Raw genomic sequence first — 26,527 nt, forward strand, 5'->3', positions numbered from 1 at the left:
GGGAACGGTGAGGGGAGCCCAGCCAACCCTTTCCTCCAATCCTACCGCCTCCCAGGCTCCTGGGTCCACCCCCCTGGCTCTTGTTGGCTGGTCCAAAATATGGCCAGTTTATATAAAATCCTGTTTTGTTCATGGTAACCACGCCCCCTCCCTTGCTAAGTAAACTGGGCACACTTAAAAATCCTAAGGCCTCCATTTGAAAAAGGAATCCTCGGTAAGTTTCACAAGGCCACCGCCCACAGGGGGCATGGGGCGGGGCCGCCGGGAGACCCCTGCTCCGAAGCACACCCCCTTTTTGCTTAATCCCAAGGGATCCCAAGGGGTGGCAGGGGATGGGGCAGTGTACGTCTCCCATACCAAGCTGGAGGGGAAGGGGAAGAGGCGGTGGGTGTGCCCCTCTGGTTCCCTGGGGAGTGGACTGCGAATCCCGAGTGCTGCGTTGGGGCCCCCTGGGCGCTGTGCACCCCGCATCGCCCCCTCCCACCCTCCCCAACCTCTGGCGACTTGGGGGGCTACCGGGCGCGGCCCGGGCCAGCGGGAAGCCAGGTGCGCGGCGGCGAGCCCCCACGCTGGGCACAACAAAAGCCGGGCTAGGGGAGGGCCGGGAGGCGCGGGAGGCGGGGGGGCGGGGCCGCCGGCGCTCCCCGAGCCCCATTGGCCGCCGGCGGAGCCCGACGCCCTCGGAGCGCTATAAAGGGCCGGCTCGGGCCGAGGCCGCAGCGCACACATCCAAAGAAGGCTGTGGGGGAGCCGGGACCTGGCCGCGCGCGCTCGCCTCGCCGCCCTGTTCTCGGCGCGTCAGCCGCTCCCGCGCCGCCGCCGCCCCCGCGAGACCGACCCGAGAAAGTTTGTGCGGCCGAGTGCGGCCCGGGTGCGGAGGGCGCGCCCGGGAGCGCAGCGAGACCGCGCGCCTCAGCCCGCCCAGAGGGGAGCGCCCCGAACCCAGGCGGCGGCGGCCGAGCCCCGAGCCCGCGCCCCCGGCCCGCGCCCCCCCGCCCGCCATGGGCGCCGCGGCCCGCAGCCTGCGGCTAGCGCTCAGCCTCCTGCTGTTGGGGACGCTGCTCCGCCGGGCCGACGCCTGTAGCTGCTCCCCGGTACACCCGCAACAGGCATTTTGCAATGCAGATGTAGGTAAGGACGACGACCGCGCTGGCCCTGTGGGTGCCCGCCGCCTCTGCGGGGCCGCGCGGGGGGACCCCCGAGGGTGCGCAGGCGCCCGCCCGCCCGCGTCTTGCGGAGGGACCCGGTGCCTGCCTCCCGGCCCTGGGCGCGTTCTCGGATCCTGCAAGTTGACGCCAGAATCGCACTTTCTCCCCCCCCCCCCCCACGCCCTTTCTTTCCGTCTCTGCCGAGATGCTTCTCAACCTCAAAATTCCACCGAAATTCCGCTCCAGCTCCAGCCCCAGAAAAGGGAGCCAGCGAACCGATTGGGTTTTGGCAGGCGGAGGGCCCTGGGATGCCAGCGCGGGGGTGGGGGCGGAGGGGGTGGAGAGAGTGGGGGACCCAGCATATGTGTGTGGAGGGGAGCCTTGGCCTCGGTGGGCTGGAGGGCTGGGGACCCCAGAAATAAACTTTTACATGTGATTTGGCGATTGGGCTCCTCTGGGCTTGGGGCTGGGTGGGGAATGGCTTCTCTCTCTAGGCCTCTCCCGCCAGCCCCATTTGGGGGCTCGCTGGATTAAGTGGGGGCAGAGGGACACTTCCCTCCCCTGGACGAAGGCCTGCAGAGCCCCAGGGCCGGCTCCTTGCTCCTTGTTCTGCCCAGGGGACGTTTCACACACGGCCGAACGGGAGGGCGGGTCTTGGAGTGGCTTGGTGCTGGTTACTCCTTTTTCAGGACATCCACAAAAGCTGGGTACTTTGGTGACTGAAGGGGGCGGGGCGGGGGGGGTGCGGGTTGTGTAGCTGCTTGGAGTCCCTGGAAATATCTATTACGCGCAGGACTCCTTTCAGCCCCAAAGGTGGGAGCTAGTGAAGGAGGAGGAGCCCACGTATTTGTTCTGGTCCACAGAGGAGCAGCAGGAGTGGGCGGAACCAGCTGGGACCCAGAGGTTTCCACCCAGGTCTGACACTTGCAGGCCTCCACCGCCCTGGTGAAGGTCAGCCAGGTTGTCCTGGGGCAAGTTCAGGTTACCCAGAAGGACAGATGCGCCACAGGTGGGCCTCTGCAGCCCCCTCTGACTGCTCAGCTGGTGTCATTTCTGCTCCTCCATCTCAGCCAGCTGAACATCCTATTGACAGGCCAGACGTGGGGAGGCAAGGCTGCCCTCACCTGCACAGACTCCAGCTGTGGTTTCTGGGTCCCTCCTGTCATCAGCCATGGCCCCCTGGTCTCCCCAACCTGCCATAACTCCTTGCTCCACCCCAGGTGGCTCTTTAAGCTGCCTCTGCTGCAGGTGCTCCTATGGGTGAGCATTCCATAGCTCAGGACACCTGAGCATGGGGTGTGCTTGAGGAGTAGTTTCCACAAAATTGGAGTTGGGGAAAGTAAGGTCTGTTTTGGTGCTCAGCATGATCTGAGGGGGGAGGAGAGGCCCCTTCCTTGGGGGGGCCAGGATCAGCTTCCCGCGGGGTGTCCCCTAGGAGACCAGGCCTGTCCAGGCCCCTTTGCTGAGAGAGAAGCCATGCTTCTGACCAGCGAGTCCTGGGGCAGAATCAGACTGAGGCCGGAGGGTATCATGGCTGCTGAGACTCCTGGGCTTGGCTTGCAGCAGCTGAGTGGGGAAGGGCTGGGCCTTGGGACCACTGCTCAGCGCTGCCAACCACTTGGTGCTGCATCAGTGTCAGCTGCGGCGGGGGCTTTCTGCTTGGGGTTTCTGGGTTTGGACCGAGGGCGGACAGGGGTCAGGGCCAGGAGCATCAGGATGCTTGGAGTCTCCTTGCTTTGTGTGTGACTCTGTCTTCCGCCTGGACCTCCTGGTGCTTGTGTCCAAATTACAGCATCAGAACCATCGTGCAGCCAAAACTCGTAACCGCGTCCCTGCTCCGAGGCCCACTGGGGCCTGCATAGGCCGGAGTTGTACGGCAGAGCCCCAGTAGAGCCCCGTGGGTTAGATTCCTAGGGCTGTGGAAACAAACTGCCCCCCACTGTGGGGCTGAACACTGCAGGAACTGATTCTCTCGCTGTTTAGGTGTGAAGTCCAGATTCCAGGTGCGGGCAGGGCTGGTTCCTTCCGGAGGCTCCGAGGGAAACTCAGTTCCAGGCCACTTCCTTTAAGGACACCAGCTATTGGACTTGAGGTCCACCCACATCCAGCACGACCTCCTCTGAACTTGATCACATCTGCAAAGACCCTGTTTCCAAATACGGTCTCGTTCACAGGTCTGGTTGGACATTAATTTTAGGGGGATGCCATGTGAGCCAGGCTGTCCAGCCTTGTTCCACGTTCAGCCCTTCTGTGCTCGGTCGGCTCAGATACAGAGCCAGGCATCGCCGTGCAGGGCCTGGCCGGCCTGGAGTGAGCCTCACAGGAAAAGCTCCCCTCTCCTGTAAGGGGTACACGTTCATGACCGCCTCTGATTCGCCACTCCGGCAGAGAGCAGAATTGCCTGGGGTCTTTTAAAGATCACTCAGGGCTAGGTCCCTTTGTAGATGCAGGGAGTCTGGCTCAAACCTCGGCTTTGGTGGTTTTCAGAGCCCCACAGGTGATCCTGTGCCACCAGAGCTGTGGCCTAGAGGTCTGGGGATGGGTGATGGCCTGGAGCATGTGGGGGGCGCTAAAAGCTGGCCTCTGATGCGGCACGCTGGCTTCTTTGCACTGTTGATCGGGTGCGGGTTTGTTAAATAGCTTGGTCTCTGCAAGAGGCAGTGGGTTAAGAAACATTTCTGCCTGCCTGTGTCAGGGTCTCTGGGAGGCATCTCCCAGCTCTGGCAGCTGGTAGGATTGGACCTGTGGTCTGCCAAAAGCTGATTATGACGTTGTGATAGAGGGTGGTAAGAGGTGATCTGGGCTCATGGGAGTCCCTGCTCCCCGTCCTTCCCAGGAAAGGGAGGGCCAGCAGGAAGCATCTCTGCCTCAGAGCACTGCTCAGCTGCTGATGGGGTTCTTTGCGCTCCATGGTGCCGATGACCAGGCAGGGCCACAGCGCAGGGAGCCTGCAACTGCTCAGCCAGCTGAGGGACTTGGCACCCTGGTGCTCTGGCCCGTTTCCGGAGAACAAAATCTCCCCCCTCCGGCCTAGGTAGCGCTGCCCAAAGCCACGTCACTTCACAAGGGTGCCTGCGATGCCATCTTTCTCAGGATGTTTCCGTCTCCAGATACTGCTTTCTGCAAACCCTCTGATGGTCTCCAGCACCCGGTGGCGAAGGGCTCACAGCCAAGGCCACATGCTGGCTGCCAGGGCAAATGGCCAGCTTTGTGCAGGCATTGATGGGGGCCAGACAGTGCCACCCCAGAAAACACACACGCACTTAAAGATGTTCTGCTGTCCCCTGACATGTGCTCAGGAAGAGCAAGGCAGATGACATTCCTTTGAGTTGACTCAGACCTCAAGTGCATGGGGGCTGGGTGAGGTGGCGACTCCCTCTGCCAAGTGCATAATCGATCTGTGTTTTGTGCATCCTGGGTTACAAGCAGTTATGGAGGTGCTGGCTCCGCCCAGGGGATGTGAGGAAGGAGCAGCATTATCCCTGCCCTCGGGAGAGGGGTGCTAGGTATCAGTGCCAGGCAGGGAGGAAGCGGGTTTACCTGCGTGGGTCAGGGTCAGGGTGGGCAGGGTCCCTGCGGGCCCCCACCTCTGCCAGGGCACAGTATAAAGTAAGTCAGATTCCATGTGCTTTGGGCAAATAATTAACAAAGTAACTGAGGGCCACCGTGACATGCATTCTCGGGATCTGCAGATACAGGGTTTGCATGGGAGGTTGGGGAGGGACCACGCGGGGGACCAGAGCGCCTAGGCTCGGTTTTGGACAGTGTCCCTGCAAGGATGTGTTCTCCCAGGGGAGCTGCTAGGAGTGAGTTGCTGGCAGCTTTCCAGTTCGGAGGCGCAACGGGCGTGGCCGGTGGCTGGGAGGGAGCTCTCCTGGCGCCACGCCTTCCTCCCGGTGGCTGTGATCTGAGGACTGGGTGCTCACCTGGGACCTCTGGGATTTGCAGTCCAGGCCTGGTCAGTGGTCCGTGAGCTGTGCGTAGACTTAGTCCCCTGCCTGTTCTCTGCTGTGTCTGCTGGGTGGGCCAGGCAGATCCCATTGGTGTAGATCTCTGGTGACATTTGGGCATGTGGAGATCAGGGGTGTAGATGACTCCCAAGCTTACGGGGGAGGGCGGCTCCCAGCCACCCTAGTCCTGAGGCAGACCCACTGCTCCAATTACAGAGGGGCTGTGGGTGGGGGTGAACCCCTTGGGTTCCAGAATTGCTAAGAGATATGCTGGGAGGACTCCAGGCCGCCCGGAGGATGAAAAAGCAGTAGGGAAAGAATGCGCTTGGGAGAAGACAAAGAGGAGGAAAAGATGGGAGCATAGGAAGTGGGGGGGGGGGGTATACACGCCACAGACTCCTCTCTGCCAGGAGCTTGACTCAGGCGCCTGTCCTGGACACTCCCTCCGCCCCCAGTGTGCACACATGTGCACCCCAAACAAGAGACCCAGGACAAGTGGGGAAGGCGGTCTTTCTGGAAAGGGAAAGCAGAGTTGGGAAATAAGGTTGGGGAGCATGAAGAACCCCAGGTCTGAGAACATGGACCCTGTGCATTGTTAGTGGGGGGCAGTGTGTGCGAGCCCAGGCGCGCTCAACAAGGGGGCCGACTGACTGCTGGGGCAAAGGTGAGGGAGAGTTCTGGGTCCACAACAGGCCTGTGTGGGGGGCTAGGGCACAGGGAGACCCAAGAGGGGGACTGGGACCAAGTGTCGCTGCTCCATCTTATCATATGGACCGTTGCCGGGAGCCGCTGAGGGTGTGCAGCCTGGAGGTCAGCGGGAATGGCCCGGGAGTTTGTGGACAGGCAGCGAGCAGTTGCCTCCAAAGCGGGGTCCCCACGGCAGTTTGGGTGCATGGAGAGACTATCGTAGGGTGTACCAGGCAGACTGATAGCTACTCTTGCACCTACCTGTAGATGAACAGATAAGTGTCCGGGTTGCCTGGCCAGGCTTCTGTTTAGGTGCCAGAGGGTCTGAACAAGAAGTGTGGGGACGGCAGTGACTGCGGGGTGTCAGATGGGGAGAGGGGGCAGATGAGATGCCCCGGTGCAGGAGGAGAGGCAGCAGAGGGGAGGGGAGGGATGGTCGGGGGCACCAGTGTCTCAGCAAGGGCAGGCCAGTGCTTGGTGCCCGCAGGGCTCAGGGCCCCCCACCCCAGGCCCGCCATCATCGCATGGACTCGTGGCTCCAGGAGAAGAATGCAGAGACCCAAGGGAACCCATGTGTCGCTGACAAAATTGAGCTGCTCCCTGGCTCAGCTGTGTCCAGACAGCAGCCACGGCTAAACCTCTGGGGACCCCATCCGGGCCAACTGGGCAAGTGTTTTCTCTAAAAACAAATTGTAGTTTTTATAAAGAGGGGTCTTAACCTGGGATATGTGGACTTCTGTCCAGAGATAGGCCTGGGGGAGGTCCGGTTTTGAGCCCTGAAACTGTAAGCAAAGCTGTGTGTGTGTGTGTGTGTGTATGCCCATGTTTTCTGGGGACAGGGGCTGTGGCTTCCACCAGCTTCTCAGAGGGGTATGTGAGCCCTAGAAGGTTTAGTCACTGTCATTTGAAAAGTCTTTCTGTGAGAACCAGAGGCGTGGAAACAAGGATCAGACTGACAATGACCAGAGGGGAGGGGGAGGGGAGAAGAGGGGAAAAAACGCGGGGTCTAGTCAAGGAACCAGTATAAATGGCCCACGGACAGGGACAACGGGGTGGGGACTGACTGTGGGGGTGGGGTGGGGCGGGGGGAGGGGAGAGCAATGGGGGGAGAACTGGGGCAACTGTAACAGAACAATTTTTAAAATATTGTAAAAGCAATAAAAAGTCATTCTGTGGCCTGTGGAGGAGAATGGAAGACTTGGTGGGAGGGTCAGGGGGTCTGGGCCGCCTTGAGCCGAGCTGGGCACAGCAGCAGAGCGGGGGGCCCATGAGAGGCGATTGGGCCCCCTGTGAGCTGTCAGCCTTGGGGGTGGGGGGGTGGGGACGAAGCTGCAGACAGGAGTGATTTTAAGAGGCTGTCGTCATGCCAGTGGGTGAAGCAGGTACCTGCTCAGGAGAGGACTCCGGAGACTGAATGCAGGTCTCGCAGCTGGGGAGCAGGGAGGCAAAGGCTCGTCGGGGTGTTGGGGAATCTCTGGGGTTTGACCTCAGTGCCAGGGGCCGGGAGTCCCCTAAGGTGGCCAGGTGGTCCTGTGGGGTCGCCGTCTCTGTTGAATTCTGCAGGGACACAGACGCACACGGGGGTGCGGGCCCCTGGGGGAGAAGGAGGAGCTCAGCGCTGGGGGGGAGCAGAGCCGGCAGGAAGCAGGGTGCACCGTCATCACCAGCGTGGTAGGAGCTATGCTGGGGCCCACCACCCAGGCGCCCCTGCCTCAGTGTCTCCACCTGCAAGCAGGGGATGGTGCTTTGCCGACACCCCCTCCTAGGGTGAGGGGCGGAGGTCAGATGCGGGGGGCTGGGCCACATCCAGGCTCTCAAGGCTCAGAGGCATTAACCCTTTCTGTGCTCGACCCCGTGCCGCCTGTGTGACCCTCACCCAGCCCCGGGGCCGGCATGGTTATCGCACAGCTAGGGGAGCCGGGAGAGGACACAGCCCGGGTCCTGGGGCCTCCAAGAGGGAGGCCCAGAAGCGGCCAGGGGGCTGGGAGAGACAGCAGGATGGTTCTGTGAGGGGAAGGTGATGCTGACAGTGAGGATGTGGTTTAGTGCCAAGTGCTTGGAACTGTCTTCTGCACGTTCCTTATGTCATCTCGGTTAATTCTCCATTATTATCCCCATTTTACAGCTGATCAGACTGAGGCCTGGGTGATTAAGTAACTTGCTCAGCGTCGCACTGTTAGCAAATAGAGTAAGAATGGGAGGAGCCCGGTCCGCACTGGCTTGGCAGGGGCGGCCTCTGGGGAGTGGTGGGTGGTCGGCCGCTTGGATGGGTGAGGGAGACTCCTGAGGGCTGGCCTTGTTCGCGAGCCTTTCCCATCCGTTGGAGATCAGCTAAATAAATTAAGCTCTCCTGACACCAAAATATTAAGCAGTTACTTTAAACAGTGTTATAGATCCATGTTTGTGACGTAGTTAAGTGTTCAGAGTGTATTTATTTAAAAAGCCCAGTTTCGGTCTGAATGCTTTCCCGTTTCCAGCATTGTTCTGTCCTGGACTGAGTCTTGGGGCTGACCTGCGTTTCTTAACCGTACACAATGCCGGAGTGCACGCTTTAAGAAAAAGTTTTCAAGGGAACACCCAGGTCAAGAAACAGAAGGTTGCCGTCACTCCCAAAAACTGTTTTTCCCTCCTGACCCCGGCCGCCCTTTTTCCTTGGAGCTGACCACTGTCCAGGCTTTTACGGTGCCAGTTCCCTGGCTTTCTCTCTGTAGTTTCACTGCATCTGTGTGAATCTTTATCTCATTACACAAAGAAGCGTGTGCACATTTAAAGTCACAGACAGAGAACAGTCTGGAAGGATGTCTTTCCCAGTTCTAGGCAAGGGTGAGATCATGGGTGGTTTTCTTTCTTTTTGCTCATCTGCATTTTCTGGTCTTTCCGTGATTCATTTAAGGCCTCAGGATGGGAAGGGAGAGATGGGCGGGGGCTGTTTTCAGGGTGGGAGAAGCCTCGCTTTTGACCAGCTTTACGGAAGTGTCATTGACAGGCGGGTCCAGTCACCCGTTTCAGGGTGGTTTTCGGTGTGTTCCCAGAGGTGCAACCGTCACCCCTATCAATTGTGCAGCCCCAGAGATAGGACCTAGGAGCTGGGTTTATCTGATGTGTCCGAGATAAGACTTGGGAGGTGCCCTCCTTTCTGGTCCTTACCAGCCGGCTGAGCCCGTCTATGCTTCTCCTACGGAGGCCCTTCAAGGCTCGGCGGACCACACGGACTGCCCGCCCCGCCCCAGCGCCCGTTGTAAACAAGGTTCTGAAGGGAGCAGCCGAGCTCGTGCCTAACGGAGCCCACAGCTGCTTGTCACTGCAGCAGCAGTGTAGTTGCAGCACAGGCCACAGGGCCTGCGGTCCCCAGAGGGCCCACAGAGCCTCAGTCAGGGGCGGTCCGGCCATTTAGGAAAAGCTTCCCCGACCCCTGGGCTGCGTCACCCGATGAACTTCCTGGTGTGGCATCCCCTTGCGCCTGGTGCCCGCGCCTGACTTGAGAAGAAACGGTGCCTGCGGGTGGGCATCCATCTACAAACTGACCACAAAGGTGCAGGGACTCTGCCCACGTTTCCTGAGCTTGTGAGCCCGTGAGCACAGTGGCTGAGCAGTGGCTTTCCTGGCACGCCAGACAGGGCAGGGCACCTTCATAGACGCCGCAAAGCATGTGGCACCGCACTGGGCTTGCTTAGGCCCCTGTGATCAGTCAGAGGCCCTGGTTAGAAAGCACTTCAACAGCTGAGTCTTAAGAGGCAATGGCCTGACATTTTAGAGAAAAAAGACACACAGGAAGGTATTGGGAGAAAGAGCCTGGGCTTTGGAGCCAGCCAGAACTGGTTCTGAATCCTGACTCTGGGCCACTCTGACCCTCGGTTTCCTCTTCTATAGAAGCAGGATTCATCTTCTCAGGGTTGTACCATATTAGACACTAAGTACATTTCTAGGAATGGGTAAAGTATGCAAAAGCATGGGAGTGGTTCTGGGGGTGTCAGTCCCATCCACCGCCAGCTAGAATTTTGAGACTTTGGATGATGCTTCTGAGGGACCCATGGCCTCTGTCCCTGGAGCTCTTCAAGGGGCAGTCACGCATGTGGAACAGGAAGATGAACCTCCTGCTACCTTCCTGCCAGCTGTTTTCTCTGTTCCACCTGCAACGTGCTTGAGCCCAGCCTGGCTTCTCTCTGCGGCCTTTCTTCCTTTGGTCCCTGAGCTCAGGGACATGGAGGGACTTGCAGTGCAGGCCACATGACATGAGGAGCATAATCTGCTAAGGGCCACACCGGACCCTGGCACTAGACAGAATCCTTACCTGCGATGGTCTGCACTCTGCCTTTTCCGGGCCACTCCCTGGCCAGTCCCGTGGTTGAGAATTTATTGTGCTGAGTTGGGTGACCCTCCCCAGGCCACCGTGTCCTGATTGGGGTCCCATGACATGAGAGGGTGTGGGAACCAAGGGCAGGAGTTGGAAGAAAGCCAGGAGTACGTTAGACCCAGACACCTGAAGTGGTGGTACCGAGTGTTTGCACAGGCCCGATGGGACCTGAGCTCACCGTGGCCTGGGTGTGGACGGCTCGCGTCAGCTCTGGGGGCTCTGACACTGGCCCACCGTCACACGGATGCTTGGTGTCCCAGCTGCAATCCCAGCCAGGTACTGGAGTCACGGGTACTTTCAAGAGACAGCACTGCATTTGCCACCAGGAGGACCGGGGGGTCATTTGTGGTCATTTGAGGGTTGTCTGTGGTGGACTGTTAGAATGTCTGTTTCAGGAGTGTGTTGACCCCGCAGCAGGGCAGCTGTGGGGACACATGGCTTCCTGGACACGCACACACTTCTCTCCCGTGGGCTTCTCTCCAGCCCTCCTCGGATTTCACCTTGGATTCTCCAGTGTCCCTGGGAGATGAGGAGCAGCCTTCGCCTGCCGGGCAGAAACCAGCTATCAGGAGGAGTGGCGTTAGAGCAGCACTGTGAGCGCCAGCCATCCCCGATTCTCAGTTGTGACATCTTGGCCCCTCGGCCAAGTAGGCTCCAGGGCGGGGGTGAAAGAACAAATCTAGGGTGGACTTTGCGTTTTGTGCACCTGCTCTGGTCAGCAGGGATAAAAAACAAAACCAACAGCAAAAAACCACCACCAGGCAAATAGTCACCAATCCTACGTCTCTTAGGAAGAGGGTCGATCGTCTAGGGCTTGGCAGTGCCCAGGAACATCACGTGGGGAGGCAGGGTCCTCTCCTGGCTGGAGGGAGTGGCTGATGCCTTGCCCAAGGTCACGCAGCTGGGGGGAGGTGCCTGGAGTGTCAGGAGCCCGAGCCTGGCTCCGGCCCTGGAAACGGAATTGGCTGTGACACTCCAGATTTTCCATGTGTTCCATCTGGCCAAGAGCTCATTGTCCTTGGGAGGGCTTGATGACAGGTATGTTTTGTCTGGACCTGGGCGGTTTCGAAGGGCCTTTGTCAAGTGCTTTAACAAGCAGTCTCCCCTTTGATCAAGCCACTCTGTATTTAGGAATTTTTCTGAGAGAGAGAATTAAGGATACACACAGGCATTTAGTCACAAGGACGTTCGTCTCAGTCTCGTCTAGCCTTAGGGACACATTGGAAACACCTGGTCACAGGACAGCAGCTGGGGAGGGCAACGAAATCCAGCTTCCCATGCTCTGCCAGACCCAGCCGTGTGGAATTGGGGTTGACATGTAAAATGTTCAGATAAATGAGGGGAACTCAGATGCTCTTTTTCCTCACTTTTTCTATGACGAACTGGAATGACACCTGTCATTTTTAGTTTGCTAAAGTATGGGTCTAATTGCAATCAAGGGAAGCATGGGGCCCAGATGCCTAAAGCTGGGTTGGTTCTGCATGAGCGGTGGGACCCAGGGAGGGGGATCCGGAGTGGAGCATCCTGCTGACCGTGGGAATCCCTGAAGCAGTCAGGAGAAATGTCTTCAGTCCAGAAACAGCCTGGAGAGGGGCATTCTGGAAGGCCATCAAAGGCCCCAGCGTGCTGTAGTTTTTGACTGCCATGTTACCCCCTCCCCCCCAGAACCTGTCCCTGCAGGAAGGTGGGTACACTAGACCATGCTGGAGGCCAAGGCATTGTGAGCAGCCTCTGGGGAAGGAGCGGCACAGACTTGCTATCTCCAGAGCCAAGAAGAAGGGCCTGGAACAGAGGTTGGCGGGGGGACGAGGTTAGACTTTGGCCGAAAGCTCTCTGGGAGGGATGCTTTGGGCCTCGTGCTGGCCAGGGCCAGGAGTCCTTGACCTCCGCCTCCCCCAGCTGAGCCTGACAGTGGCATCTAGGGGAGCATACGTCCCCGACCTGAGTGGGGGCATGCTCTCCCCGTGGGAGAAGGGGTGGCCATGACCTTGACATGCAGCAGCTCTGGAGTGGCACTGATGAGAAACGCCGTCCCGTGCTGCCGGCTGGGGGCGGGTGGACGTGGCTCACTGCGAGGCCCTCTGCAGACACCGGGAGCGTGCACACGCCAGGGACCGTCACGCTGCCCCCGTGTTGGCTGTCCTTCTGCCCAGCACCCCAGCTCTTTGAGCCAAATCTTTAGGACTGGTGGACCCGCAACAGGCGTCCTGACAGGTGCTCATCCTCTGGCTGGCTCTCCAGTGTCCCTGACTTGACCCCTGCTCTGATGTCACAGCACAGCAGCTCTGTCGTTGCCGTGGCAGCGGGCTGCCGCAGGTCACCAGCTGGGCAGACACTGGCTGCTGGGGGAGGCAGGAGCTGCCGTTCCAGCCAGCCTTGGTCAGTGGGCCCTGGAGACCCAGGCAGACCAGCCGGGGCTGAGGGTCCGGTTGTGTCCTCCCCGATCTGTCGTGGGGTGGGGGGCTTCTCTCGGTGCCAGCTGTTGGCCAAGGCTCGTAGGAAGTGGGCCAGTCAGGGCCTCCAGGCCGCCCTCCATAGGCTGGTTGCAGGTCCCTGCACCCTGGGGCGCTCTGTGTACGCTCTGATCTGGAAGGATAGTGGGATGGAGTTGGGGGTGAATGTGGCCGCTTGGAGGAGTGGAGAGGGGGAGCCATTGTGCAGCAGGACAGCTGTTGATAGTGGGGACCCCTGACTCAGGCTTGGAACCTGGGCTCTGTAAGGTCTGAGGGACACCAGTGATCAATATGGTTAAGGACACTTAGCAAGCCACCGGATGGATGGGCCTATCATAAGCGGCCCACCTGCTAGCCTGGTGTCTCCCGTGAGTGAGGAGTCTCTGCCTCCTGTGTGTCTTTGTGATGCTGGTCCAGGGGATGATGGAGACATGGTGATCCTGAGCTTGTCCCCTGAGCTTGACCCACCTCGGTTTCCTAGAACTGTCCGAGCCCTGTCTGTGCATTAGGAGGTGGTGAGACAGACACATTCCTGAGCCCTGCTAGCCAGGCTTGTGTTCTACCATGACCACCCGGGCGGTTCTGATGCCGCCTGTCCAAACCCCGGAGGCTTTGGAACCACCCACCACTTTGGAACTTAGCTGGGAGTCAAGAAGTGGCCAAAAGCTGAGGCCCTGGGCATCACGCTGCATGTCACAGCATATTTTTAGAGGCTAGAATTCTGAGAAAAGAAGCTTAAAAGGTTTCTGATGTTTGTTTTATCTGGGCTTGGCTTGGATGCCTCCAGTGATGGGTGTCTCATTACCTTACAAGGCAGCCCAATGATTTCAACACAACCCTGTAGAAAGTGCTTCTTTCCATCCAGCCAATTCCTGCCTCTCTGTAATGTGCAGAGGGTGGTCTAGCTCAGTCATCTGGAGACACACAGTAAGTATCATCCTCTTCTTCAAACAGCCTGCCTGGCGTTCAGGTGTTTTTAATGGTGATGAATGCTAGTATCTATATAGGTGGATGTTGCTATTATCATTCCTATTTTACAGATGAGTAAATGGAGGCCCCCGGAGTTAAGAAACTTACCCTAGGTCACACAGTTAATACTCTTGACCATCCCAGTATGCGGTTCTAGACTTCTCTACCATCTGCAAGCCCCCCTAAAAACATTCTTGGTTCTTTAGGACTTTTCTTCCTACAACAGGTTTTTTTTGTTTGTTCGTGTTTCCGCTGTCATCCAGAACTCTGAGGTTGCAGCCCTGCCTCCCATCCTTACCGGTCTGCCTTTTCTGCCTCCTGTCTGGGAAGTCATAGCTGTCCATTATTCGGGTTTTTTTCCTTATTAAGGAAAAACGTCCTTATTAAGGACTTGACTGAGTCCTAGTTCTCATTTAGCGTATGTTTCTTATTCACTCCTAAGCATCCCAGTAGTTACATTTTGATCTTGAAGCTTTTCTCCCGTGGCCTGGCTAATTGGGTATTGCTAGGTATTGGCATCTCTTACTTTTTAAAGTTGCTTAGACACGCCTCTAGCTGTCCGCCCCTTGTGCGTGGGGTCCATCCTTGTCTCGCACCTCAGGGGCACTTGGACATTGACCAAGCCTCCCCGTGAGCCCAGCGTCGTTCTCAGCACTTCCTGGGCTGTGTGATTTCGTCCCGTGCGGTGGGGAGTGGTGGGTGCTTCTCGGGTGTCGGCCTGCCTCTCCCACCAGCCTTTTTCCCACGGGGCCCTGGGACGTCTCGCGAGGTCTGACCAGAGCAGACGGGGCTGGACCCGACCACTGCCCCACGAGTTCTAGGCATCTCTGACAACACGGGGGGTGGGGGGGATCCTGTGGACTCTTGGTGGCCATGTGTCTGCAGACTCCTGGCTCAGCAGCTCCGGCCCTTTTGTCAGCTTGCTTCTTCAGACCTACAGTCTCCTGCTTTGCACCTGCACGGTTGGCTCTGGGGGCTCACCTGTGACTTGTGGGTGTGTCCCCATTACCTTTGTCTTGTTAGATTCGGTAGGAATGTGTCCGTTAAGATCTGAGCTAGAGGTTCGCCTTACGGCCTCCGCTCCCATGGGTAACTGTCCTGTGGGTGTCCGCCTCTGGAGTGGATAAGCTTCGGTTCCACACCCACGGGCTTGACTCTGGGAAGGGCCGCGGTCAGTGCCCCCCAGGCTCTATTGCTGCTGGTCCAGGGTGCTTAGGAAGCCCTGAGAATCAGGGATAGGTGCTATCAGACAGGCCCACAGAAAGTTACACCCTGGTGCCAGAGGCAACCACATGTTGATGTTTCTCTCCCTCTTTCTCCCTCCCTTCTATCAAAAAATAAGTTACACCCATGGGGACACAGGAAGCTACAAAATGTCAACCTAACCCAAATTGCATTCTGGTGTCATTTGGCCTAGAGGGACTCTGTCTTATGCAAATCTCCCCCTGCCCCCATACATCTTAATTCCTCTAGCAATCCCGTGTTACAGTCCTAAAGTTAATTCACAGTTTTCCCAGAAAGGTCAGATCCTATGTACTTTCTGTATTCTCAGAAGACAGAGAAGTGATGATCTTTACATATGAAAGTAAGCTTAAATTCTATGGAAATGAGCTTTCTCTGGCCATGCCAACTAACGGGAGCCCTTTTACATCTATTTTTATGTGTTTTAAAAGAAAGAAACACAAACCCAGTGACCCAGACGCTGAGTCTGTGGCCCTTTGGGGCGAGGCTAGAGCAGTTTCCCTGTTGCTGCTGAGGTCAGCAGATGCGGTTGGAGGAAGGAGGAACCAGGCCTGGGCTGGGGACATGTGGGTAGGACTGGGGGGTGTCTGATTGAGGAGGAGGAGGCTGGGTGAGCGTGGTTCTCGCCCTGGACCTGGGTGTGGGCATGTGGAGGGCAAGGGGTCCAGCAGCCCTGTCCAGCCGGACGAAGGGAGGTGGATCATGACCTGCAGGACCATCCCCACCTGCAGGCCAGGGGCTGCTCCAGGTGGTCAGCCGGTTAACTGAGCATGATCCTGGGCCCTTCCTGCAGAGACTGGGATAGGGTCTGTCTGGGGCAGAGCCCTGGAATCTGCATTTGACGAGCAGCTCAGGCGATGTTGGCGCCAGGTGGCCTGTGGACGTGCTTGGAGACTTGCTGGTGTAGGTACTGAAGTCACGCAGCTGAACTAGAGCAGAGGCTAGAGGCTCCATGCTGGAGCAGGGGTCAGGCGTGGGTGTGGGGTCCTGGTCGGGAGGCTCTTGGAGGGGCTCAGGGGAGACACATGGGGCCCAGCTACTGTGGGGTAGGAGGCCGGCCAGGAGGGACAGACCAAGACACCGATACAGAGTGGAGACCATTTCTGGGGCTTCGCTACTCAAAGTGTGGTCCGGTCCCCTGGGAACGGCCCCCACAAATGCCCCAGAACAGCGTGAGTTCATAGACGTCTAACAAACCAAGGTAACTTACGCGAAGGAAACCGGGTGAAATGGATCTTGTCTGCAGACGTGACGTTGGTTACCATGGACACTTGACGGCAGGCCCATGTGATGTGGGCTGCCCCCACGCTGTCTTGCTGTCCCCATTCCTTTCCCCACCTCTCTGACAGGGAAACTGGGTCCCTGTCGTGACCTATGTTCTCCCAGCAGAGTGACCCTGCTTTGGTATTGAACCCACAACCTAGGCATGTGCCCTGACTGGGAATCAAACCCATGACCTTTCTGTGTATAGGATAGGACGACTCTCCAGCCAAGTGGGCCACACCGGCCAGGGCTTCAATCTTTTGCCCATTTTTCAATGGGATTACTTGTCTTCTGAGTTGGATGAATTGTTCATATATTCTAGATTCAGGTTTTTTGTTAGCTATGTGGTTTTTTGATATTTCCTTCCTCTCTGCGTCTTGTGTTTTTACTTGTTTATGATGACTTTTGAAATGGTGAAGGTGTTTGATTTTGATGGTGCCCAGTGTATCCATTTCCTTTATTGCTTGTGCTTTTGGTGTTGTATCTGAGAACTCTTTGCCTAACCCAAGGTCGTGAAGATACACCTCTTTTTTCTAAGCATCTGTAGTTTTAGACCTTATATTAAGGTCTCTGATCCACTCGGAGTTAATTTTCATGTGGGGTGTATAATTTTGTCTGTGGTGAGATAAGGGGCTGAATCCATCCTTTTTGCACGGGGTTCTCCACCTGCCCCGGGACCGTTTGTTGGGAAAACAGTAACCCTGTGCCTCCCCCGTTCCGTCGCCTTGGCACCTTCGTCAGAAATCTCAGTCGCTGTGTGTCCTGTGCCCGCCTTCTCTCCTTCTCCTCTTGTTCATCATGGCGGTGGGCAGACTGGGAGAACAGAATATTAACCCCTCTTCTGGGTGGTCAAATGTACTAAAAGCTGGCAGCAGTGAGACCAGCGAGGTTGCTCACAGTCACTGTGATTGACCCTGGTGGCCGAGGGCCTGTCTCTGCCACCTGCCAGCTGTGTGATCCGGGTCCAGCTTCTCAGCCGATTCCTGCCTCAGTTCCCTACCTGTGACCTCAGGGTGATAATAGCTCCGTATGTAACAGGCTACTGTACAGAAGTGCCCCGAGCAGAGCCGCACAGGTCACAGAGCAGTTCTGTGGTCTCTCTGCCTGCCGCCAAGATTTGGGCTCTGAGGCTCCGCGTGGCTCCGCACAGACCGGGTGGGAGCGGGGCGGGCGCACCCGCTGTGGACCGCAGCCGTCCCGGGGGCTGGTCTGCAGCCTGCAGGCTGGCTGTCTCCGACCTTAGCGGTCGGTGCCGGCAGACAGGACTCTGTGTCCTGGTGAATGCACCTCCTCCCCTGGGCAGGCCTGAGTCCTTGTCCCCTCCTGATGAGTACGCAGGGGTAGAGTTGGGAGTCATGACAATGGCAGTAACACCAGGTCTCTGATTGGTTTGCACTGTACTCCAGTACCAAGCGTGCACACACGCACACTCACCTGTGCACACGCATGCACGCACATGCCTCCCACCCTGCACACACGTCCCTCTATGCAGGCCCCCCCTCCCCATACACACACCCTGCCCAGCAGGCTGCTTCTTTACTCCATCCTTCTTCATCTGTAAGTGTTGATAGCTCTCCTTCCAGAGGGCACGTCCTTTGCACCCTTCCACCCGCTCCTGAGTCTTCACGTGTCTGTTTAGGGCAGGGTTCTCAACCTTGGCACTTTCAACATTTGGGCCAGATCACTCTTTGTCCCGATCACAGCACCTCAGGGCCATGCTGTGCATTGCGGGGTGTTCAGCACCATCCTTGGCCTCCACCCACGGATGCCAGTAGCAGCTCCCTCCAGTTGTGTCAAAAATGTCTCCAGACACTGACACGTGTTCCCTATTGAAAACAGCGGCCCTACAGGGACTCGTTAAAGGCGTGCAAGACAGAAGTCAGAGACAGAGAATGGGTGCTGGAGGACGGGTGTGGAGGGAGAGAGCGGCAGGGACACATTTGAGTCTGTCCCCTCGTTTGGAGCCTGTGTGCCTTGTCCCCAGGGCCGTGCTCAGTCTCCAAGCCCTCGCAGGCTTGACGGGATGGCCGTGGCATCTGTGGCGCCCGGCCCCTTGTGCCCTGATTGACCCTCTGCTCTCAGCTCCCACCAGCTTCCCTCGAAGCCACATCTGCCAGGGTCTCCGACATGAGAAGGCACAGAGAGAGAGTTGCCTGCCCGAGTCCTGATCCTAAAGAGGAAGCCTGGCTTTTGAGGCCGAAACACCAATTGCTACAAGTCAGAGAGGAAGGAGGCCGCGCTGCGCGGAGAAGACCGGACCTCAAGCAGCGGAAAAGCCAGCGGCTCCAGCGCCTGGCAGGGCGGTGGGAGGCCCCTGTGCAGCGTGCCCTGGGCCTGGGAAGGCTGTATTTAGCGCACCTGCTAGGTGTGGGAGGAGGATGGGCCAGGGATCGCAAGCCTGACTCGGAGGGGCGGGCCCCACGAGCAGCCTGGTGGCCCAGGGCCTGGGAGAAGCGGAAAGCGGCCAGCAGAGGAAAGAAGAGTCTCAGAGGAGACCCGGTCACACCGCAGCCCTGTTGCACCAAGTCCCAGAGGACAGTGGTGGGCGCAGAGAGGAAGGTCTCAGGCTGGCCGCATCCTCCCCCGGGTCACCCTGAGAAGAATAAAGGGAAACGGGGATCTTCAAGGAAGACCAGTGGTGGCCGCTGTCCTGCTGGCCCTCTGGGGAGCGGAGGCCCGGACGCAGGGAAGCTCCGGACTTCTTCGGGGGCACTCACGCTCCTGGGGGAAGGGGAGGAGGGCATCACTCGGGCTGGGAGGAGGCCTCCGGGGAGGGCAGCTCATCTGGTTCCAGGCCTGAGAAATAACTGTCTGGGTCAGAGTCCCAAGGGTCAAGTGGACAACCTGGCACCGCTGTGGCCGGTCAGCTCGACCCGCGGAGGGGAAGCCCCGCCCCCGGCCTCCCCGTGCCAGCGCCGTGACAAGAGCAGGTGGCGCAGAGAGCTGGAGGCGGCCTTCGAAAAGTTGTTTAACATAAACCGAAAGCTGAAAAGACACCTGAGCCTGCACCTTGCACCCGGGCCGGGGTCAGATGCGAACCCCAGTGAAGAACAGGGCTTCTCAGAGGTGCACAGACACCGAGGGGAGACCTGGAGGGAGAAGACGGTGGCAGGCGCGGAAATGGAGATGGTGTCTGCCGGGGAAGCCGCGCGTCCGGCCGAGGCGGACGCCCGCCACTCATCGCCCAGAGCCAGCCTGCAGGAGGTCCTGAGCAAGCTGGAGAACCAGACCTATCGGAAGCTGGTCAACCCCACGTTGCGGGGCGAGAGGCGCCTGTCATCTCCCGAGGCACACGTTAGTGCGGGGAGCCTGCCCTGGTGCCGCACGGAATCCAGACACGATCCGCCCAGACCGGACTCCCTCTCACTACAGCTTCACCCGCAGGGACAGGCGGACAGAGCTGGCTTGGTGGCCTCGAGGCGGAAGCTGGAGCTGGAGCAGAGAAGACTAATGCAGATGGCCTTGCTGGAACCCCCAGAGACGTGTTTGGAAGCCCACGGCCAGAGCGAGCGAGGAGACCAGAGCGCGGCATAGACCGGAGTGCGGCCGATTCCCAGCAAGGCTGCCTCCTCCCTGGACCGGGAAGAGGAAGGGGCACGCATGCGCAGTCCCTCCTCCCCCGCGGCCACCAGCAGCGCCGATGATGACAGCGGGCACAGTCGGATGGTCCGTGACCATCAACAGCAAATTTTAGAGCAAAACAGGTTGCACAAGCAGTTCCTTGAAGAAGCCAGGAAACGCTTGCAAGAGTTTCAGAGCTTGTGTTAAAGGCCGAGGCCCACGGTGGTAAATATAGCCCTGATCCTGGGTCTCTGTGTGTGAGGTGTGTGTTTGCGTCCTCGGGCCCTGCATGCAGTCCCCCGTCTTGCCTTCAAAACTGAGTCCCACTGGGGAGGGCTCCTTCTCACAGACACAGGAGCCTGCGTGGGTGTGGCGACGGTCGGGCCAGGGCCACACAGAGGCATGTCTCCAAGCCACAAGCACAGACGGGAAGTCCAGGTAAATTCAGCGCTTCAGATGTTTCAGGCAAATAAACACTGGACGTGCAGGGGCATCCGGGGTCAGACAGGCACAGTGTCAAACGCATCTTCTGTTGCCTAGCCTCCAGGGGAGGCATCCACGGAGAGGTTTCCCTCAAACCTCTCTTAGCCTTTCAAGCCAGCAAAAGCAACGTCGTTTAATGGGACACCACTTAGTAACAGTCTCGTAACTAATATTAATAAGTGCGGGGAGGGAGGGAGGAAGCTGGGGGGAGAGAGGAAGAGGAGACAGAAGGGAAGAGAGAGAGAAAAAGGGAGACACCAAAGGAAGAAGAGGAGGAGGAGGAGGGAGATGGAGAGAAGGGAAATGGCTCCCAGCTTCTTATCCCTAGTAGGTGACCCTCTGTGGCTGCCCGTGGTGACGGGACCTACCACCATACCACCAGGCAGCCATGGAAACCCCACACTGGGTAGGGTTTTCTCTGCCAGTTGCATCCTTGGGGACTGGGACAGAGGGGGACAAACTTCCTGCAAAGGGCCGGAGAGTATATAGTTTCAGCTCTGCAGGCTACAGGCTAGTCTCCACCGCTCACCCCCCCCCCGCCCCCCCCGCCCCCCCCGCGCGCAGACACCATGTAAATGAGTAGGCGCGGCTGAGTTGCAAGACAATTTTGGTGACAAAAATAGGTGGGGGCTGGACTCTGCCCTGAGCCATCATTAGCTGATCCCTGGACTAGCTTATGGAGGAGGCGGCTCCTGACTCCCTCCCCACTCCCTTCCAAGGACCTCAGATACGCCGAGCTGGGTCACGCGTCCTCAGTCAGGACACACTCTTCTCTCTCACGTCTGTTCTGTAGACACAACAGTGAGCAACTCTGAGCTCACCGTGCAAACCCGACATCTGGGGTAGTTGCTGAAAGGCAGCTTCGGGTTGTGCGACTTCCCCTTCTGGATGCTGTCCCCCCACCCCACCCCCAGCTCTGTGACTGCTGACTGTGGGAGTCACCCTGCATTTCAGGATGTGTCTGGAGATGTAGTACCCCACCCACCACCACTGAAGCACTATATTGTTGAGTTTGATTTCGGCCTGAACTCTGTAGACAGGATGTGACGGGACATTGTGTGTGTCCTTTTGGACGCTTTCTTGGGGACTCAGCACAGTTAATTCATCCATGTCACACATGGGTGTCCTTTATTCCTTTTGCTGCAGCCTCATGTCCTCATGTGACTCTCTGAGCCTTCTTCCTGGGGTCATAGTTCCTCTGTGTTTTGTGTCTGTTCCCCAAAAGAGAACTATTTCCCTAATGCATTTGGATCAAAAGGTGCTTTGGGGAGGTTTGAACACCAAGCTGGGATGTAGGTGTGGGAAAGTTCCCATTATTCCTTTTTTTCCCATTTTCACTTTTCTTTTTTTCACCCTGGAAAATGTTGACTTGATCCTACACTAGTTTAGCTCTGCTGACCCTGAGTGACAGATCCTGCGCCCCAGTTACGGGAGATGAACAGTGACCTGCATACACGGGACTCCTAGGACTTGGGTCCCAGTGGCAGATGGCAGTGGTGGGATGCCCAGGGAGACGTGGGGGACTGGCCAGTGGCGTGTCCCTGAGGAACCGGAGCCTGGCTTCCCTGAGGAGTATCAAGAACCCCCAAATGTGCCCCCTTCTATGGGGCAGTAACAGCCTCCTACGCGGCAGTTTTAGTTCTGTTTTTAAATCAATAGCTTGGGTGAGGAGTCTTCTGCCTGCTCACGTTTCTCCTGCGGGTCTCCACTGTCCGTCCGTGCCTTTATCTCTTGACGTAGAGAAAGTGTTTGCTCCCAGCCCGGTTGCTCGCTGGCACCTGCTTCCCGAATCGCATGGGGCAGGGCTGCCCAGTGGCCCAACAATTTGATTTAAGTCCAGCGTGATTAACCAAGCCGTGCCCGGGAGGGCTCTTGTTATGGCGATGACCTGTGGGTAGGGGTGTGGGGTGCTGGCTCTTGACTGATGCTCAGCCTGTGTGTTACAAGACCACCCGCCATGCCTGTTGCCACTGCGGGACCACCTTAGGCTAGGATGGTGCCATGGGATCCCTGGATTTAAAGCCGGGGCCACTGGGGACTCAAACATTGAGTGATGAAGTCTTCCTGACTCGGCCTGGAAGCCACAGTCTAATGAGTGGACGAGCCTGCCTTTGAGTGGTTTATTTTTGTGTCCATCCTCAAAGGTCGCATTTGCGGTCTGTGTGTTCTAGGTGAGGAATCGCCCCTTCTTGGCCACACTGGAGCTAAAAGTAGGTGTGGGGGACAGGCAGTGAGACATGGTGCGGGGTGACTCATCTCAGCCTGGACAGTCACACCTACACTGTCCCCTGGCAGAAGGACTAAACACCATGCCCTTTCCTACCTGTCCCACCGAAGGCTAAAGAGGGACGTGGCATTTCTTTTCCCAGGCCTGTGGTGTGGAGAATGGAACAGCCCTCTGGGGCCTACCCCCCCAAAATGCAGCCCTCTAGGGGATGTCACAGGTGACTTTCCTCTCTGTGACATGCCTCCTTCTACTCCTCTTGGTCACTTGGATGCGGCTGGGCCCTGGGGAACACCACCTGGAAGGTTTCCACAAAGCCCCAGTGGCAGCAAGGACCCCAAACACGTGGCTGGGTGTGCCTTCATCCTCTGAAGCACCTCTCAGCCCCACCCCCACCCCCCACCCCCCGCCATGGGTCCTTCCTCCTGGGTCTTCTAGAGCTGTCTATGGGTTTTATGCTTCTGCTTCCACACTGAGGGGCAGCTTCCCTGTTCCCGTCTCACTGTGCATTTACTAGAATCTTCCTTGTCTGGTCACTTCCTTGTAGCCCTGCCTTCTCCCCAGACTGTGAGGACTCAGAAGGGGACCCATGCCCACCTGGTGGCAGACACATTGCCCTGTTTGTCCGTGGGGTTTGCGGGAACAGCGACATTGGCTGTGTGTGCTGCCGAGGTCCGCTGTCTGCGGCAGGTACAGGCCAGCGGTGTCCGGCAGGCGCCAGGACAGGGGCGTCGGGAACAGCAGTTCGCCTCGTGGTGGCAGGGCCACACCTGCACTTGCTGGGTTCGCGGGCATCATCCGTTTTGGACGTGACGCCGCCTTCGGTGTTGCTCTGCAGGTCCTCACACCTGTCGCCTCCCCTGCCCAGTCAGGGGCTCGGACACAGTGTGTGTGGTAACATCCAGCGTCTTAGAAATGTATGATGATGGAAAAACAAGATTTTCAAAGTCAGGGGGACCCTCCGTAGTTCTCCCGGTGAGCGGGAAAAGGCTGCCAGCCGCCTCCTGCCGCCTGCCGCCTCCGCCTGCACTGCGGAAGTGCAGCCTTCTGTCCCAGGCGGCCGTCTGGGCTCGGCCCTGTCCCGCGCTGGAGCCGGAGGGCTGGATTGACTGGCGCGCACGATGGCACATGGCAGCTCCGAGGGCTGTATCTGCAGGGCCAGAGAGGGCCACGGGCACGAGCCGCCCAGAGTCCGCGTGGGTTTTCTCCAAGGTGGAGGCTCAGATTCCAGCCTTCACGTGCCCGCTTTAGTCTCCTGACTGAGAAACGCAGCAGGCTGGGGCCAGCCCACAGACCACGGGTCTCGGAACCCCACAGCCTGTTCACGCTGCTGGGTCTGAGCCATGGGCCCGAGGCCACGGCCCACCCGTGGCAGTGTGGGCTGAGGCCCTGGTCTGCTGGCCCTCGGTTTCTAGGCCCCTTCCTGAGCCTGTGGGTGGGGAGGGGAGGGGGGCAGCCGGTCGTCCCCTGGGCCTGTGCAGGCCCCTGCCCTGCCCCTCGGTGCTCCTGCCCGCCCCGGCTCCAGGGCTGGGCTTGGCTGCTCCTCGGGGTCTTGGCGGAGAAAGTGAGAGCAGGCCCCTCCACAAAGCCGCACTGTTCTCAGTAAATCCTCCCAGGATCGGGCGCATGTTTTTCAAATGATTCAGCAGCACGTGAATGGGAAGAGCCGAGCCGGAGGCTTTGGGACCGTGACCAAGGCCTCTGGCGTGAGAGCCCACGAGGCCCACACGGAGGAGGGAGGAGGGTGCCCGGGCTGGGACCGGGGTCGGGCCAGGATCCTGGGGGTCAGGGCAAGCAGCTGCGGTGGAGCAGCCTCTTTCCTCTGCACAGAGGGTGCTTAGAGGAAACAGGTCCCTCCTGCTCTAAGGTTGGGGTGGGGGCGGGGGGAGCAAGTGGACAGGAAATGGAGTGGGAGAGCTGGTCTCCATGGAGACGGGCATCCAGGGGACAACAGCTCACGTGTGTGCGCTAGAATCCTGCTCAGCACTGGGCAGGCCAGGTACCAGGCTCACGGGCAGCGTGGCCGGGGGCTGGGGCTGTACCCCAGCATCCTGCCTGCCCACCTCTGCTCTGAGCTACTTTGTCCAGGCCTTTCTAACCTTGGCCTGAGTCACAGTGGCCAAGTCTTGCCTTTACCATGGAGAGGCCCAGTCCTGCCCCAGCACAGGGGACAACCGTTGGTTCCTGGGGACAGGAGGTTTGCAGGGACCAGAGGTGGGTCTGGTCTCTCACGGCCGCTGCAGGGACACGAGAAGCCCTTGGCTCCCCCCGGCAGCACAGGGCTGTTTTTAATTACTAAATGACAGCCCCTTTTTTCCCTCATTTCCCTAAAAGGAGTGGACTTGGAGGAGGCCTGCTCCACCACTGACCGAAAGGGGCCGGGCATGGCGGCCGGGGAAGGCAGAGCCGAGCGCCGGGGGGAAGCTCTCCCCCGGCCCCGGCCACTGAGGGCACCTGGGGAGGGGGGGGGCGCTGGGCGGACAGTGAGGCTGGAGGGGCGGGTGGGACCGGACACTCCACGGCCTGCCAGGCGAGCAGCCAGCGCTGACGGCATGCGCTCCTTGCGACATCTGCTCCAGCACACCCCATTTCCTCCTGCAGCTCAGGGGCACGGCCTCGCAGCCCGGGGTCAGAGCAGGGCTGCCGTCTGTGGTGCACACGCCCCTTTCTAGGTCGCCGGCCCCTCCAGCTAACGAGGCCAGCCTATCCCCTGCAGGTACGTTCCCGTGGGAAAGGTGCAAAACCGGCTTTGCTAAGCCCCCAAAGCCCCCTGAGATGATTTAGTTGCCTGCGAGCAGTTACAGAGCCTCAGTCATCGAGGGGCAGGGACCCCTCCTCCCAAGCGGCAGCCGTGGGTTCTGGTGGCAGGCATTTGTGAGGACTCGAGCTCTGTGATGGGAGGGTGGAAAGGTCTCCGCTCTCTGCTCCCGTGTCTGGGGAGTGCAGACGAAAGCATCGAACCCTCCAGCTCCCCCAGAACCCCAGCAGAGCCGGGCACGGCTAGGGAGCCCGGGAGCTCCCGCCCATCCTGCAGTGAGTCAGGGCTGGGTTTTGTCGGGGAGAAAATCATTTCTTTCTGAATTCCTCTGAAACCGTCTGCGTGTAATTCTGCCCGGAGGCACAGAGATGGACCGAGTGACCCGTGGAGGACGATTGCGCCATTTGCAGCTAAGAAACGTGCAGTCTTTTCTGCAGCTGACAGTCCCCTGTGACCACACGCAGCTGCCCCTGCTCTGGACCGAGGCCCACGGTGTTCCCGGCCAATGGTCGTCCTGGTCACAGCGGCAGAACGACCCACTGAGCCTTGACAGGCTCCAGTAGAGTCTTTGGCAAATGTGCTGGCCAGTTGAAGGCACCCATGTCCCCCTCCCCACAGTAAATGGCACTCAGTGTAGGCCCCTCATTGGACGGACCTCTGGGCACTTTCCAAAGGGCTGAGACCAAGACCCAAGAGCACCCTGTCCCTGCCTATACCCACCTCCCCTCCCAGTTCAGAGCTGGAGGCCGAAGGAGTGGTCTGGGCGGGGACAGTGCCCTCACTGACACCGAGCCAACCCTGGCAGTCTGAGTCAGGGCACATGTCAGGATCAGATGATCCAGGGCTGCATTTCGACCTTGCACGAGACGCATGTTTTTCCGAATCCTGGGGTTCTGGCGCATCATCTGCGCAAACGTGTGATTTTTTTCCTCCACCGGAAGCTCTGCCTCAGCAGGCCCGGGGGGCTGGGTGTCAGGTGTGCTGAGTGCGTGGGAACAAGGCCGTGACTGTCTGCACGTCATGTGTTCACATCCCCAGGTTCACCTGTCCTTGGGGTTGGAAGCTCATGCCCAGCAGAGAGGCCCCGTTGGGAAGGGCCCCACAGGACATACTCCTGTGTACGTCATATGGGACCCTCTGGGAGCAGCAGGGCCTGTGGCGAGATGATAGAGATAATTCAACAAGCGTGACATAAATGAACTGAGACAGCTCTCCTGCGGGGTCCGGCTCCCCCAGAAAGCACGCACGCAGCCTCTTCTTCATCTCCGTTGCTTCCCCCATAACTTCTAGGGACACAGCAGGACTCAGCGATGTTCGTGGGTGTGGGAGAGGGTGTGAATCTGGGCCTGGCCTGGGCCGGCCCAGGCCACATCATGTGCTACGGACACCCAAGGCCTCCAGCACGCCCCCTCACTGCTGCTGCCCCTGCCCCTCA

The 26,527-nt window shown here is 58.7% G+C and overlaps 2 protein-coding genes across 2 annotated transcripts in view; both read left to right on the top strand.

Moving 5' to 3' along the window:
• The first annotated feature begins 778 nt into the window (after positions 1-778).
• TIMP2 (TIMP metallopeptidase inhibitor 2) overlaps positions 779-26,527 on the top strand; it is a 43,808-nt gene continuing 18,059 nt past the window's right edge. The window contains exon 1 of the mRNA XM_090257658.1: positions 779-1,131. Within this exon, the coding sequence (XP_090113784.1) occupies positions 1,002-1,131 (130 nt within the window). The 5' untranslated portion in view covers positions 779-1,001. The remainder of the gene's footprint in view (positions 1,132-26,527) is intronic.
• On the top strand, positions 18,069-19,656 carry CEP295NL (CEP295 N-terminal like). The gene has a single exon (XM_090257657.1). It carries the CDS (start codon positions 18,194-18,196, stop codon positions 19,598-19,600), a length of 1,407 nt encoding a protein of 468 aa, XP_090113783.1. The 5' UTR covers positions 18,069-18,193; the 3' UTR covers positions 19,601-19,656.

The sequence above is a fragment of the Furipterus horrens genome, unplaced genomic scaffold (assembly GCF_987537825.1).
Source record: "Furipterus horrens unplaced genomic scaffold, mFurHor1.1.pri manual_scaffold_11, whole genome shotgun sequence".
In the NCBI taxonomy this organism is placed as follows: Eukaryota; Metazoa; Chordata; class Mammalia; order Chiroptera; family Furipteridae; genus Furipterus; species Furipterus horrens.